At 48.7% G+C, this 16,718-nt stretch overlaps 1 protein-coding gene across 1 annotated transcript in view; it reads left to right on the top strand.

Moving 5' to 3' along the window:
* Positions 1 to 16,718, top strand: part of JPH2 (junctophilin 2) — a 70,001-nt gene that overhangs the window by 10,230 nt on the left and 43,053 nt on the right. Inside the window, exon 2 of the mRNA XM_039248499.1 lies at positions 12,459 to 13,245. Within this exon, the coding sequence (XP_039104430.1) occupies positions 12,459 to 13,245 (787 nt within the window). The remainder of the gene's footprint in view (positions 1 to 12,458; positions 13,246 to 16,718) is intronic.

Here is a 16,718-nt window from a genome sequence, read left to right as displayed (position 1 = left end):
GGCAAAGGCACTTCCACCCAGGCGACCGGTGCCCAGGGCTGGCAGCACCCACGTGATGTCGCCTGGTTAATCCCCTGTTTCTTGTGTGAGCTGTGGGGTGTCATCTGGGGTAGCAGCCTCTGAATGTGGGGGTGGAGGAGCCCTGCAGGTCACGAGGACTTGTCCTACACCGACTGTAACCTGACCCTGCTCCCAGGAGCTGGTCACAAACGCTGCCAGCTTCTCCGCTTTGGGCTGCCTAACGGGGATCCTGGGAAACCAGGGATGGTGGTGCTCTGATGGGTGGCAGCATTTGGGAGCCGTGGGAAGGGACTTGGGTGCCACCTTGCAGGCAAGCCAGGCAACAGGGTTCTGTTGGGGGTGTTATGGGAAAAAAGAAGTGCAGTCTAAATGCTCACGCAAAGGGACTGCTAGACTAACTCAAGAGAACCAAGCCATGAAGTCCTAAAACCGTTTAAAAGACAAGGGTAGACCCACTACTAAGGGTAGACCCTTACTAAGACATTTTAGGGGAACAAGAACCTTTTGACTAATATTTATTGAGTGCTTACTATGTGCTAGGCAGTGTCTTCAGTGACGGGACTAATGGTAGAGTGGAACAGCTAAACTTTTAGTCTATTTGTTATATGTATATCCTTGTAAATGAGCAGAAAGGGCCTATCGGAACCTTGATTGTTAACAGTGATTACCCACCCCTGCCCCTGCCCCTCCTCCCCACCCCCCCCCCCGGGAAATACTACACAAGTTTTGTTTTTTCGTGTTTTTTTTTTAATTTTAAATACTCCTGTATTGTTTGAATTTTGTGCAGTGAGCATATATGACTTTTATAATTTTTTTAGAAGTTTATTTATTTATTTTGAGAGAGAGAGAGAGACTGGGGGAGGGGCAGAGAGAGAGAGAGAGAGTATCCCAAGCTGACAGCGTAGAGCTCAGTGTGGGGCTTGAACTCACCAACTGTGAGATCATGACTTAAGCCGAAGTTGGACGCTTAACCAACTGAGCCACTCAGGCACCCCAACTTTTATAATTTTTTAAAAAGTGCCCTGCCCACCAACACATATACAACATTTATATACACATATAAGAAGCCTTCAGGGTGAGGTGCCTGGATGGCTCACTTAGTTGAGCATCAGACTCTTGGTTTCAGCTCAGGGCATGATCTCACAGTTCGTGGGTGTGAGTCCTACACTGGGCTTTGTGCTGGTAGTGCAGAGTCTGCTTGGGATTCTCTCTCTCCCTCTCATTCTGCCTCTCTCGAAAGAAAGAAAAGAGAAAGAAAGAAAGAAAGAAAGAAAGAAAGAAAGAAAGAAAGAAAGAAAGAAAGAAAGAAAGAAAAGAAAACTGTAGGGTACAAAAAAGGTTTGGAGGTGAGCAGGCAAGAGAGTAGATCTGTTTTTTAGTCCCAGCTGAGCTATGGCCAGGCTGTGTGGCCTTGGACAGGTTCCTCTACCTCTCTGTGTGAAAGCTTCCCCTTCTGTAAAATGAGGGGGCTGAACCACACTTACTCCCAAGGGTAAGTCACTTTTTTCTTATATGCAACACCACCAGCTAATTGACTATAGCTGCCTGCAGACGTGATAAGGGGTCATATGCTCAGCCATAGCAGGATCATGATTGGTTAGCAATGTCTGTTGTGGACACAGTGTAGGTAAGAGATGGCCCATATGACAGATGACTTGTTGCCTTGAACTAGATGGTCTTGGAGGGCCGCTCCACCTGTGATCTTCTCAGGATTGAGACAGTCTCACCCCCGAGTTCAGGTTGTCTATGAGCGTGCTGCCCATTTGCAGGAATCAGCAACATGCCAATCTGTATTACACGTGCGGTACCATCTCATGAGAGCCTGTTACTAAATTTTCAGGAGTTTTGCAAGCTGGCTGTTCAACTGTTGGTAGTCTGTCTGGCCACTGTGGGTATACTCACAAGAAGGAAATTGGCTAGCACTACAACATCAGGGTTATTTTTCCAAAGAGCTATTCTACCAGGACACCACTGAACATTGTGCTAATATAGATATGCCCTTTTTTCCTTCCCACCCAGATGAAGGGTAACCAAGCTGCCTGCTTTGCCTGGGAACTGTCCTGGTTTTAGTACTGAACGTCCTAATCTTGGGAAATCCCTCAGTCTCAGGCAGACTGGGATGACTGGTCACCTTGCTATCCTTTCCCAGGAAGTGAAGGGCGCCAATGTTTATTGAGAATCAGATCTCTGCTAGGGAATCCATGTAAATCCTCCAGCAGTAGCTGCTGCAGGACACCCTCAGATACCCTTCGGGGGCAGCGCCTCCTTCTCCCTGCTGCCACAAGCACTGGTCGCTGATGGCTCATAGCCAGGCACTGTCATCTGTCAAAAGGAGTTGCCCAGCTCTGTGGGCAACTCAGAGCTAATGATTGCTTGATACAGGCATCCAAAGACCCGGACTCCTTGGACAACTCTGAAGGGCTATACCAGCTCCAGAGATCCCCCTGGGATCACCATAAGCCTTGGCTTGTTCAACTTGAAGAAGTTCACCTTCTTCTACTGTTGAATCCTGCTTCCTTCCTTGCAGATGTTCATCCTGAGAGCATTCCCCCCAAATCACTCACATGCAATCTTAGCTTCCTAGGGACCCAAGACTATCCTCAAGGTACTCAGAAACCACTGCAGGGTTTTAGGTGGGGTCACCTGATCAGATCCACATCTTATTAAGTAGATGACTCTGGCAGCAGCAAAGGGTGGACGGCAGCATCAGGAGAGGCGAGAGACCAGAGAAGATGCTGTTGCAGTAAACTAGGAGGAATGGGTACAGCCTGGACTAGGTGGGCGGGGTGGAAATAAAGAGACGTGGGGAAAATTAACACAATATTCAGAGTCAGGTCTGTCTGTTTCCAAAGCCCAAACAATTTCCATTATTCTGCTGTCCCCAAAGATGTCTCAGGCCTGACTTGCTTTCTCAGGGACACTGGGTCCATGGTGTTTATCAAGGTGGGTTAGAGTCAAGCTGGGATGGGTCCCTTTCACTTAGAGGTATCTATATAGGTATCTGTGGCATGTGGGCCTGGGTGTTCATTGCCGTGGGCAGTCCTGGTTTACCTGGCCTGATTTTGGTGCATCTGGACAAGAGTCACTTACCTCTGGACTCTCGGTTGCTCAGTCCCCTGCCTGCCATTCTCCATCTTTTTTTTTCTAATAGTTTATTGTCAAGTTGGTTTCCATATAACACCCAGTGCTCATCCCCACAACTGCCCTTCTCCATGCCCATTACTCCCTTCCCCAACCCCCATCAGCCCTCAGTTTGTTCTCAGAGTCTCTCATAATGGTTTGCCTCCCTCCCTCCAACTATTTTTCCCCTTCTTCTCCCCATGGTCCTCCATTAAGTTCCTCCTAATCCTCCTATATGTGCAAACATATGGTATCTGTCCTCTGCCTGACATATCGCTCAGCATAACACCCATGTTGCTACGCATGGCCAGATTTCATTCTTTCTCATTGCCATATAGTATTCCATTGTATAGATAAAAGACATCTTCTTGATCATTTCGTCAGTTGTTGGACCCTTAGGCTCTTTCCATGTTTTGGCTATTGTTGAGAGTGCTGCTATGAACACTGGGGTACACGTGCTATTATGCATCAGCACTCCTATATCCCTTGGGTAAATTCCTTAGCAGTGCTATTGCTGGGTCATAGGGGAGTTCTATTGTTAATTTTTTGAGGAAACTCCACACTGTTTTCCAGAGGGGCTGAGCCAGTTTACATTCCTACCAAGAGTGTAGGAGGGTGCTCGTTTCTCCACATCCTCGCTAGCATCTACAGTCTTATGATTTGCTCATTTTAGCCACCTCACCAGCATGAGGTGGTATCTAAGTATGGTTTGTTTGGTTTTTTTTTTTTAGTTTTTTTTTTTATTACAAATAGTTTATTGTCAAATTAGTTTCCACATAACACCCAGTGCTCATCCCCACAAGTGTCCTCTTCCATGCCCATCCCTCCCTCCCCCCACATCCATCAGTCCTCAGTTTTTGTCAGCATTCAAGAGTCTCTCATGGTTTGCCTCTCTCCCTTTCCACCACCATTTGCCCCCTTCTTCTCCCCCTTGTTCCTCAGTTAAGTTCCTCCTAATCCTCCTATACGTGCAAACATATATTTGTCCTTCTCTGCCTGACTTATTTCGCTCAGCATAACACCCTCAAGGTCCATCCATGTTGCTACACACTGCCATTCTCCATCTTAAACACGGTCTGAGATCTGCTGATGACACTTCCATAATCCTGTCTAAAGATCCTGTGCTGACACCTGACACTCTGAGGGGGTTTGAAGAAGGACCAAGGATGACCATTAGACCAAACAGACAAGATATAGACAAGATAGATGTCATAAGAGGTAAGAGGTGACAAATGTCTCAATGAGAGTATGGGGGAAAGAAGATAGCCCGGGAAGGTTTCCTGGAGGAGGTGATTTTGAAGCTGGGCTTTTTGGTGTATTTGGGAAGACAAACTTGGGAGGGTGAATTGGGACCAGGTCATGAAGACACTGACTGGACTGTCAGGTCAGAACTTCCATAGATAGCGGGGACCACTGGGAAGGAGTTAGTCCTGATCCTTTGCCTCCCTCTCTGTTCTCAGTACTCCAGGGACACTGGTGTTCAGACCTCAGACAGTTTCCTGGAAATAGGCAGGTGTCACTGGCCAGAGGGGGTGGTGTCCTCAGTGTCCATTCTGTATTTGGAGACAGAATCCCTGGTCTGGGCCATGTGTCTCTTCTCTGTGTCAAAGTGGGTTCTGGATTTCCTAGACTTCCCTTGGGTTTCTGAAATGGTCAGCTCCCTTCAGAGCTGAGGTCTGGATGAGGGATTTCAAATCTTTAGCTTGTAAGAGGTGTTCTCAGATTCCTAGAGGTATAGAGGAGAAAGCACTGGTCAGGACACTTGGCTGTGACCACCAACAGTTGCTGTATTTGTGTGATTTTGAGCAGGTCATTTAAATTCTTAGTTTCAATTGTTCTAACTATAAAATCACAATGATGACACCTACACCTGTTGGGATACTTTTTTTGTCTGCAGGAAACAGAAAACCCTAACTCCAAGTGAATTAAATAAAGCACTTTCTATAGAAATACAACGTGGGCTGGAAATGCAATTTAAAATTTTCTAGTAGCCACAGTTAAAAAGGTGAAATTAATATCAATAATACATTTAATTTAGGGGCACCTGGGTGGCTCAGTCGATTAACCGTCGGACTCTTGATCTCAGCTCGGGTCTCGATTTCAGGGTCTGAATTTGAGCCCTACGTTGAGCTCCATGTTGAGTGTGGAGCCTACTTAAAAAATATGTATTTTATTTGACCCATTACCCCAAATATTATCATCTCTACATGTAATCGATATATAATTATTAGTGAGATTTTTACAGTTTTTGTGCTAATTCTTTGCAACCTGGCGCTCAATAACCACCTGTGTCCACTGGCTGCCATGCTGGACAGCACAGGCGTAAACAATAAGAATATTTACGATCTCACATAAAGAAGAATCCAGAGGTAAGAGAGTCTCAGGATTGGCTAACTTGGAGACCCAATAATGTCAACAAGGACCCAGGGTTCTGTCGTGTTTTGCTCTGCCATCCACACATGGTCAGCTGTAGTCTCAGTAGCTACCTGCGTGGTACCAAGTTGCCTGCCACTGCTGCAGGGGTCACCTCCACATGCAGCAGAAGAGTATATGCCTGCATGTTTCTCCTAATAAGAGCTAGAAACTCTTCCCTGCCTCCCTGCCCCCAGCCAACTTTCCCTCCTCAATGCTGGATTTCATGAAATGCTCATATAGAATCTAATCATTGGTAAGTAGACATGAAGTCTGGCTGAGAGCAATCTGGATTGACCCCTCCATAGGGAACCTTTCTCTGAGGCTCAGGAAAGAAGTCTAGGCCCTTAAACAGAATGAGGTTCCATTCGCAAAGGAGAAATCTGCTCTTGGGTAACCACCAGGATCGGCCAGGGACAGCAGGTCACAGGTTTGACAGAAGGAACGGAGTGTATTGGTTAACGAGAGGTCAATGTAGAGTTTTACAGCTCTTACTCAAGTTGCATAGTAGAGCCATCAGAGGTGCTTTAAACAACTCCAGTGTCCATGTCAGTGAAGTCATAATCTCTGCCCCAAAGCATGGATCTTGTGCTGTAGATGTGACTTCCAGAAACCACTGTGTCATGTGTGTCTAGAGGGTGTGGAGGCAGGTCTCACTGATGAAGAGACCCCCCCCCCCAATTTTCTTCCTCCCAAGGACAGAAGCTTTAAGGCCTCCTGGGTCAGAGATGTGGCCAAAGCCGCCAAGCCTGGGCATTCCAGCGCATAAGACTGCTTTCTTACTAGCAAGCAGACGTAGGCGGAAAATCAGAGCTGGGCTTGTTCTCTCCGAGTTCTTCCTGTCCTCCCCGGCTCCTTTTCAACTCTCCAGTTAATCCTTTCTGGGACAGCTTTTCAGAGCAAAGATTCTCGCCTGCCAAAGCTAGCCTTTATTGAGCACTTACTGTGTGCTAGCTGCCTCACATATGGTTCACTTAATCCTTGGTCAGCCAATCCTCCCCCACCACCTAAAGTCTGGGCCGTCATCACTCTGCACCACGGGTAGCATTTATTTCTGTGATGGTTGCTTAAATTTGGTCTACCCTTGGCGCTTGACTCTAAGCCCCTTGAGGGCAGAGATCATGCCTATCTATTTATCAGTATCTAACACCAGTATCCCAGTATCTAACACCAAGAATTCAGGGTCCACAGCAAATACTCGTTAAATTCAAATAAGTGAATGAACAAGATCTGAAGTAAGTACCATTATCTCCATTTTAAGAAGGACAAGCTGAGGTTCAGCAGGCTTAGATAGTTTGCACATGTTTTAGAACTATTTAGTGTCAGAGTCAAGGTTAAAACCCAGCTTATTCAGTACTAAACCGGAAGGGCAACTGCAGGAAGCATATGATATTCGGTATGATAAAGTTTTATTAACTTTAGGAGCCTGGTATGAGGGACAGAACTGTATTTACTTGCCTTTTACATATACCCCAATAATTCCCAGGGTTTTGGGCTGCTAAATCTAGACCTGAACACAATAGCCAGTCACTATTGAGTACTTACTACATGCTGAGTCATGAAGCAAAAAAGAAAATGTGGTTCCTGCCCCTGGAACAATGGAAGAGAAGATACAGATTCATCAGACGTTTACTGTGGGCTTCCTTGGGCCTGGGAACTGTGCTAGATGCTGGGATCATAGCAGAAATAAGCTGGATATGGCTCCCTCCCTCTTGGAAACCAAAGTCCAGTGGGAAAGGCTTATGGTGAACAAATGATCTTAATAGTTATTTAGCTGCAATTGGGAAAAGTGCCAAGAAGAACAGGGAGACATGACATCATATGGCAGTACTCAGGGAGCAGGGTTCAAGAAATCCTCCTGGATGAAGTCATATTTAAGCCAAAGCTTGAAATATCAATAGAAGTTGGCCAGAGGAAGAGAGAGAAGAGCATGCTGAGAAAAGGCGGTGTGTGTGGGGGTGGGGGGTGGGGGGAGTATGTGCAAAGGTCCTGAGGTGGAAAGGAAAATGTGACTGGAGCGTTGTTCAAGATGAGTCAGGAGAGAGGGTCAGAGGCTGAGACTCTTGCCCCTTACCCTGAGGGCAATGGGAAGCCCTGCAGGGTCTACAAGGCCAAGTGAGAATGCCAGCCCAAAGGTGATCAGGAGGCACAGCTCATCTTAGCCAGATGGCTGTGGGCAGGGTCCTCCTTTTCCCTCTCTTCAGATGCAGATGCTGCATTCTTCCTGTCTCCAGGGAGAGCTGTCCAGTCTTAGAGAGAGTCAGACCGGGGATGGCCCCAGCACTTGGCTTTTCCCCCTTCCCAGGGCCCTGTCACTCCCAGCCTCCCCTGGGTGTCTGTGCCTCTTGCCACTTGCTTGTAAGTTTCCTAATATAGCCTGGCCATTTCCTCCCCAGCTAGTGGCCAAGGGCCGCTCTCCTGTGGCAATCTCAGTTTCTCTTGGGCTTAAAGGGACCATGTCAGCCCATCTCACGCCAACTTTAAGCTAAAGGTAGATTGGCTGATTTAATTTCACAAACGTGTCCAAGCCAGAGATTAGATGTCTTCCTTCTCCCAGTTTACCATCTTCTCTGCTCTGTTCACTTTCTCCTTTCACATGTTTGTTTTTCTTTCTTCTGAGCACAGTAAGGAGCACAGCTGGACATGAATGTGTATTTTGGTATATTTATTAGCTGTGTCACCTTGGTCTTATAGAAACCATTAAATACCCCTCCGGGAGTGAGCTGTGCAGATTTTTGGAGGAAGACTGTTTCAGGCAGAGGGAGCAGCAAACAGAAAGGCCCTGGGGCAGGAGCATGGCTCATGGTGTGGGAGGAACAGAAAGGAGGACTCTGTGGCCAGAGTGGAGTGAGGGAAAGGAGGAGTGGAGGGAGGTGAGGACAGAGGAGCCACGGGGATGGGATCAGATCAGGTCCATGGATCACTAAGGACTTCGGCTTTTCCTCTGAATGAGAAGAGGCAGAGCAGTGTCATGATTCTGACTTTATTACCTTTGGGTAGAATCCCTGTGATGAGCGTGTTAGGAATGGACAGAGGCGCATGGGGCAGGAAGAGACTGGTGTGGCAGCCATGATGAAAATCCAGGTGAGAGACAATGGTGGCTCAGGCGACCATCTAGTAGCAGTGGGGTGGTGACAAGTGGCCGGATTTCAGATTCACTTGGAATGGGGAGTTGACAGGATTTTCCAATGGGTATTTGCAGAATGCTGTGCTGGGGTGTGTTTTTTTTCTTAAAAGTTTATTTATAAATAAATTAATTTATTAAATCAATAAATGCAATAAAATTCATTTTAGGTGTACAGTCCTAACAAATGTATGCAGCTGTGTAACCACCAGCGCAATCAAGGTGTAGAGCATTTCCATCCATTCAGAAAGTTCCCTTGTACCCCGGTAACCACAGATCTGCTTTCTGTCACTATACCTTAGTCTTTTCCAGACTTTTATGTAATTGGAATCGCACACTTTGTATTCTTTCATCTCTGGCTTTCTTCACGTAGCATGTTTTTGAGATCCATTCATGTTGGATATGCTGGCAGTCTATTCCTTTTTAATGCTGACCAGTATTCCACTGTGTGGCTGGCCACCGTCCATCCATTTACCAGTTGATGGGCATTTAGGGTGTTTCCTTTTTTTTTAAAGTTATTTAAATGTTCATTTATTTTTGAGACAGAGACACACAGAACAGGAGCGGGGGAGAGGCAGAGAGAGAGGGAGACACAGAATTGGAAGCAGGCTCCAGGTTCTGAGCTGTCAGCACAGAGCCCAGTACAGGGCTTGAACTGAAGTGAGATCATGACCGGAGTTGAAGTCAGACGCTTAACCAACAACCCAGGTACCGCGGGTTGTTTCCTTTTTTATTGTTTTCTTCTTTTAAACCTTCCCCCGAATCCTAGATGGTGGGTATTATTTTTCCATTTTCCAGATAAGCAAATTGAGAATCTGAAGAAGTAACTTGTCCAAGGTTCTCCAGGTTAGAAAGATATTTGAGATCAGTGTGTCTCTGACTGCATGTCTCTATCTGTCCCTTTGTCTCCCATATAATGTGACTACATGTGAATGAACTTGGAAAGGGGAACACATTAATTTTCCATCTCTCCACTTTCCCATCCCCTGCACCATGCTCTCATTGCTCTGTTCTCCGCACCTGGCACACACATCCATTTTCCTACTTCCTTAACTTGAGTTAAACCTTAGTTCAAATCTCAGTTTTGCTCCGTCCTTACTAGGTGACTTTGGGCAAGTCACATAATCTCTTCGAACCATTCCACCTGTGAAATAGAGATCATATTTGCATCTTCCTCTATGAGATCATGCCCGGTGATCTTTCCTTTCTCTCTCCATTTCTCTTTGGCCCTTTTATAGCTCATATTCCATGGTCATTGATTTTTCATGGCTGGTCATTGAAAGGAGGGGAGCTCTGATGTCCCTCTCACTGCTGGCTGTGTGCCTTCCTGTAGAAAGGCTGCAAGCAACAAAAATGTAGAAAAGCCCAACTTTCTGGTGGTGAGGCCCAGAAATTGTTATTTTTTAGAGCTTCTGAAGGGTAGCCAGGATAGAGAACTGTGGGCTCAGAGCGTGAACTCTGAGCATCAGATAGACGTGAGTTTGGATTCTGTTTCCTTGGTCAAGTCGCTTAACTTCTCAGACCACCAACTTCCTCTCCTATAAATGAGCAACATCAGGGGACCCACCTGATAGGAACTTTGAGAGGTTTAAATGAGCCCTCGGCACTGTACATGACTCTTAATGTGGTCTCCTCGTGCAGAAAGGGATGGGGGCGGGGTGGGAGTAGGGGCCTGAGGTGGAGCAGCCTGGGCTGGGAGGGACCAGGCAGCATGGAGTCACAGGGACATGGTGTCCTTCCCCTGCAGAGTCCTCCTAGAACGCCAGTGTCTCAGAGCTAGGCCAAACTTTAGAGAGTTTCATATCTAACACATCATTGACAGACAGGGCAATCGAAGCCTTAAGAAGGGAAGAGAGTTGCCCAAGGTCGCACAATGAGATGGAGTTTCTGGAGAGGCTCAGCCAACCAATCAGCAAATATTTCTAGAGCACCCTATGTGCCGGGCCCGATTGCAGGTGCTGGGGCTACATCTGAGACCAAAACAGGAAAGATCCCTGCCCTAGTGGAGCTTCCGTTCTAGTGGGGAAAGAAAGGCAATAAACGCAATTATTAAGTCCTATGATATTTTAGAAGAGGGTACATACTCTAGACAACAGCAGAGAAGGGGTATCTGGGTGCTTGTGCGTAGGCAGATGGCAATTTTAAATAGGGTGGTCAGGGCAGGCTTGCTGAGCAGAGCCATGAAGGCTATCTGGAGGAAAAGAGTTCCAAGCAGAGGGAACAGCCAGTGCAAAGGCCCGAATGGGAGCACGCCTGCTGGGGTGAGCTTAGGAATCCCTTACCTGGCCGGCTGTTTCAGTTCCCTAGCCATCCTGGGCATTTGCTGGGAAGAAGGCCATTTGGGGTTGGTTTAACCAGGGTAAAGTATCAGCTTGTGTTTACAACCAAGGCTCTGAATTTCCCCCCTCAACTCAGGGAACATTACGGCAGACGCTGCTCTACATGTCGAAGGCATGAAGACGAGGGCAGGGAGCTGGTTTTCAGCAGACTACTTACATAGGCTCTGTTCCCGGGAGCTCACGTGCTCACACTGATGGACACGCGAGGCCTCCACTGCTGATACCTCCTCCTTGTACACGCCACTATCCCCCCACGTACACACGGTCTTCCACGGTCTCAGATTCCCTACTGCCCACAACCTCATACACTCAGCCTCAAGTGCCACATATTGTTCTGTGCTTTAACACTCAGACAGCCTTGCACACTTAGAACTTGTCACACACCCATGATGCCACCTCCACAGGAACTTGGACACTTACCCCACTGTGTACACACTGCACTGCACACTCATGATCTCATATAGTCAAAAGACACTGACATGCAAGTCCCTCAAAGTCTTCTATACACATGGGCTTGCACAGTTACACATTCTCCCAGACTTTCCAGCAGAGCCCTGTGCCCTCCAGGATTCACTACTCTGTGACCTCACTGTCTTATTCACTCACGAGCTTGAGCATTCGTATCACCTTGCTCACTATGAGGACTATGCACATGCATTTAACCTCATATGGACGGACAGAAGTGCCTGCTCACACAGCTCTATACTCTTTGAATCTCTGGTTTTGCACCCTCGCTCAACTTTGCCTTTCCTTACACACTCAAGACCTCAAATACTCCCGTGACCGTATGTTACATCTCATGATATCACACTCATGTGATCTCAGTCACCCTCTGCACACACACTGCCTTGCACACTCATGATTTGACAGGCTTGCATGACCCTGCACACTCCCGCAGATGGAAATATTCATGCTACCACACAAACTCACTGTCTCGCCCACTCATGCACTTGCACGTGCAGTCTCTCGTGCGATTCAAGATCTGTGCACTCATTCAAATTCACACTCACCGAACCTCATCTGCTCGGACAACTTTGCACTTTCAAACTGACTCGCCCCATCTGGCACACTTGTGACCCTGCTGTGTTCCCACCAACGGAAGTATTCACACCATCCTGCAGACTCCTTCCGGCCTCTCACTCGTTTAACCGCATGCACTCCCGGGCCTCCCCTGCTCACACAGCTGCACACACTGACGCTGACACACGGCCGCCCTCTGCCTCGCCCACCGTGACCTCGCGTGTTCCCACCACCGGGAATATTCGCACCACTGCGCAAACGGCTCGCGCACTGCCGTCCTCGCCCCCCGCCCCCGCCCCACAAGGACCACGCGCCCCTCCCCCGCCTGGCCTCCCACCCGCGCGCTCCTCGCGGCCAGCCTCGCCCCGCGCCCGCAGGGCCCTCCCAGCCGACCACTGACGCGCCCTCTCCTCGCCCCGCAGGGACCTACCAGGGCCAGTTCACCAACGGCATGCGCCACGGCTACGGCGTGCGCCAGAGCGTGCCCTACGGGATGGCCGTGGTGGTGCGCTCGCCACTGCGCACGTCGCTCTCGTCCCTGCGCAGCGAGCACAGCAACGGCACGGTGGCCCCGGACTCGCCCGCCTCGCCCGCCCCCGACGGCCCGACGCCGCCCCCGGCCGCCATCCCGCGCGGCGGCTTCGCGCTCAGCCTGCTGGCCAACGCCGAGGCGGCGCGGGCGCCCAAGGGCGGCGGCCTCTTCCAGCGGGGCGCGCTGCTGGGCCGGCTGAGGCGCGCCGAGTCGCGCACGTCGCTGGGCAGCCAGCGCAGCCGCGTCAGCTTCCTCAAGAGCGACCTCAGCTCCGGCGCCAGCGACGCCGCGTCCACCGCCAGCCTGGGCGAGGGCGCCGAGGGCGCCGACGAGGCCGCGCCTTTCGAGGCCGACATCGACGCCACCACCACCGAGACCTACATGGGCGAGTGGAAGAACGACAAGCGCTCGGGCTTCGGCGTGAGCGAACGCTCCAGCGGCCTCCGCTACGAGGGCGAGTGGCTGGACAACCTGCGCCACGGCTACGGCTGCACCACGCTGCCCGACGGCCACCGCGAGGAGGGCAAGTACCGCCACAACGTGCTGGTCAAGGGCACCAAGCGCCGCGTGCTGCCGCTCAAGAGCAGCAAGGTCCGCCAGAAGGTGGAGCACAGCGTGGAGGGCGCGCAGCGCGCCGCCGCCATCGCGCGCCAGAAGGCTGAGATCGCCGCCTCCAGGTAGGCCCCCCGCATCCCTACACCCCGGGGCTGGGTGCAGGCGGGGTGGACCCTGCTGGGGAAGGGGTCTCGGGGAAGGGCGACCCGGGAGGCTCGGTCTCCAAGCCTGTTCTCCTTCCTTCACCGTCAGGGGTTCCCCCCCACCTTTAGAGAGTTAACTGGAGGTGCCTCAGGTCCCCTGTGGTGGGTCCATCCATCCGTCCGTCCATCCACTCATCTACTCCCATCCACCCATTCATCCAACTCTCTATTCACATAACCCTTCCATTCATCCAGCCTTTCTAAGAGCCACCTGAACAACCATCTCTTCACCCCACCCACCCAACTTCCCTTTCTGATTACCCATCCGACCCCCAGGCACCCATCCAGTCATCCACCCAACCACCCAGTCAACCATTCATTCACCCAGCCCCCTCATTCACCCAGCTTCTTCGCTACCCACCTAACCAGCCCCTCCCTTCGCTGGCCACCTCCAGTCACTCAGCCTCTCTAACATCTACCTGGACAGCCACTCACCCACCCAACCACCTCCTCCTCCACCGCCACCCACCCATCCAACTTTCTATCCTTTCACCCACCCATCCTTCCATTCACCTATCCACCCAACCACCTAGACACCCATCCAGACAACCATTCAACCACCCATCCGTCCCCTTATTCACCAGCGAACCATGTTCACTCAACTATTTCTTCCATCCACCAAGCCACCCATCTTTTGATTTATTTATGTATTATTATTTTTTTAATTATTGTTTTAATTTACATCCAAGTTAGTTAGGATACAGTGCAATAATGATTTCGGGAGTCAAATCCAGTGATTCATCCCCTGTGTATAACACCCTGTGCTCATCCCAACGAATGTCTTCCTTAATGCCCCTTGCCCATTAGCTCATTCCCCCAGCACAACCCCGCCAGCAGCCCTCAGTTTGTTCTCTATATTTAAGAATCTCTTATGTTTTGTCCCCCTCCCTGTTTTTATATTATTTTTGCTTCCCTTCCCTCATGTTCATCTGTTTTGTCTCTTAAATTCCACATATGAGTGAAGTCATATGATACTTGTCTTTCTCTGACTAATTTCCCTTAGCATAATATCCTCTGGTTCCATAATCTTTTTGACTGCTGAGTAATACTCCATGGTGTATATATACCACATCTTCTTTATTCATTCATCCTTCGATGGACATTTGGGCTCTTTCCATACTTACGCTATTGTTGGTAGTGCTGCTATAAACATTGGGTTGCATGTGCCCTTTTGAAACAGCACACCTGTATCCCTCGGATAAATACCTAGTAGTGCGATTGCTGGGTCATAGGGTAGTTCCATTTTTAATTTTTTGAGGAACCTCCATGCTGTTTTCCAGAGTGGGTGCACCAGTTTGCATTCCTACCAGCAGTGCAAATGGGTTCCTCTTTCTCTGCATCCTCACTGACATCTGTTGTTAATGTCAGCCATTCTGACAGGTGTGAGGTGGTATCTCATTGTGGTTTTGATTTGTATTTCCCTGATGATGAGTGATGTTCAGCATTTTTTCATGTGTCTGTTAGCCATCTGGGTGTCTTCTTTGGAGAAGTGTCTATTTATGTCTTTTGCCCATTTCTTCGGTGGATTATTTGTTTTTTGGTGTTGAGTTTGGTAAGTTCTTTATAGATTTTTGGATACTAACTCTTTATTTGATATGTCATTTGCAATCATCTTTTCCTATTCCATTGGTTGCCTTTTAGTTTTGCTGATTGTTTCCTTCACTGTGCAGAAGATTTTTATTTTGATGAGGTACCAATAGTTCATTTTCGTTTTTGTTTCCCTTGCCTCTGGAAACATGTTGAGTAAGAAGTTGCTGTGGCCGAGGTCAAAGAAGTTTTTGCCTACTTTCTCAAGGATTTTGATGGCTTCCTCTCTTAGGTTTACGTCTTTCGTCCATTTTGAGTTTATTTTTGTATAGTGTAAGAAAGTGGTCCAGGTTCATTTTTCTGCATGCGGCTGTCCAGTTTTCCCAACACTGTTTGCTGAAGAGACTGTCTTTATTCCATTGGATATTCTTTCCCGCTTTGTCAAAGATTAGTTGGCCTTACATTTGTGGGCCCATTTCTGCACCAAGCCGCTCATGCATCCATGCATTCATTCACCAACTACCTCCATTCACCAAATCTCCATTTATCCAGCCACCCCCATCACCTCGCCATGCTTCCATCCACTGAAACAACAGCCAGTCCCACCCACCTAGCCAGTCATGCAAGCACCCATCTATCATCCATCCATCCGACCACCTCCAGTGCCCAACTGTAACTTCCATTCAACAACCCATCTGCACTTGCACTCACTCAGCCGCTGTCACCCATTCATCTTCTAGTCCTGTGTCCAGCCACCTTCCTATCCATTCAGCAACCACCCTTTCATCCATGTTCAGACCCCTCCATGTCTTCTCACTGTACTTCAGAAAAAGTTCTAATGTTGTCTTCAAACATTTATAGCATTTGCTGTGCACATGGCACTGTTTTAGTAGTTTATAAATATTAACTCATTTCATCTCCTTAAGGACTTTATAAGATCAGTACTATTTTTATTTCCTTTCACAGATTGGCTAAATGAGGCTTAGAGAGAGAAAGTGACTTGTCCAAGTCACCCAGGTAGTGAATGGCCCTTCATAATCTGGTTCCTACACTTCTGTTTAGCCTCCTTTCCTTCCCTTCCCTTCCCTTCCCTTCCCTTCCCTTCCCTTCCCTTCCCTTCCCTTCCCTTCCCTTTCCTTTTTTCTTTCTTTCTTTTGAGAGAGAGAAAGAGTGTGAGTGGGGGAGGGGCAGAGAGAGGGAGACAAAGGATCAGAAGCAGGCACCTCGCTGTCAGCGCAGAACCAGACGTGGGGCTCAAACTCACAAACCATGAGATCATGACCTGAGGTGAAGTCAGACGCTTAACCGACTGAGCCACCCAGGCACCCCCTCACTTCCTACCACTCTTGCCCTGGACCTGGATTTTATTCTCTGTGCAAATTACACTGGCCTTTCATCACCCTTCTTTACTCCTTCTGCCAGAGAGCTTTTGTTGCTCACCTGAACTGCTCTTCCTTCCTCTTGCTGCCCATTTATTTTTTTATTAAAAAAAATTTTTAATTTTTTAAAATTTATTTCTGAGAGAGAGAGAGAGAGAGAGACAGCATGAGCAGGGGAGGGTCAGAGAGAGAGGGAGATACAGAATCTGAAGCAGGCTCCAGGCTCTGAGCTGTCAGCACGGAGCCTGATGTGGGGCTCGAACCCATGAACCATGAGATCATGACCTGAGCCGAAGTCAGATGCTTAACCGACTGAGGCCCCCAGGTGCCCCTATTTTTTATTTTGAGAGTGAGAAATAGGCAGAGAGAGAGAATCCCAAGCAGGCTCTGTGCTAATAGCACATGGGGATCGAACCTATGAACCACAAGATCATGACCTGAGCTGAAATGGGGAGTTGAACGCTTAACCAACTGAGCCACCCAGGC

This window comes from Hyaena hyaena, unplaced genomic scaffold, assembly GCF_003009895.1.
Source record: "Hyaena hyaena isolate Hyena2069 unplaced genomic scaffold, ASM300989v1 scaffold_312, whole genome shotgun sequence".
Lineage (NCBI taxonomy): Eukaryota > Metazoa > Chordata > Mammalia > Carnivora > Hyaenidae > Hyaena > Hyaena hyaena.
The sequence above is the reverse complement of the archived record's forward strand: the minus strand, read 5'-3'. Positions and strand labels throughout refer to the sequence as shown.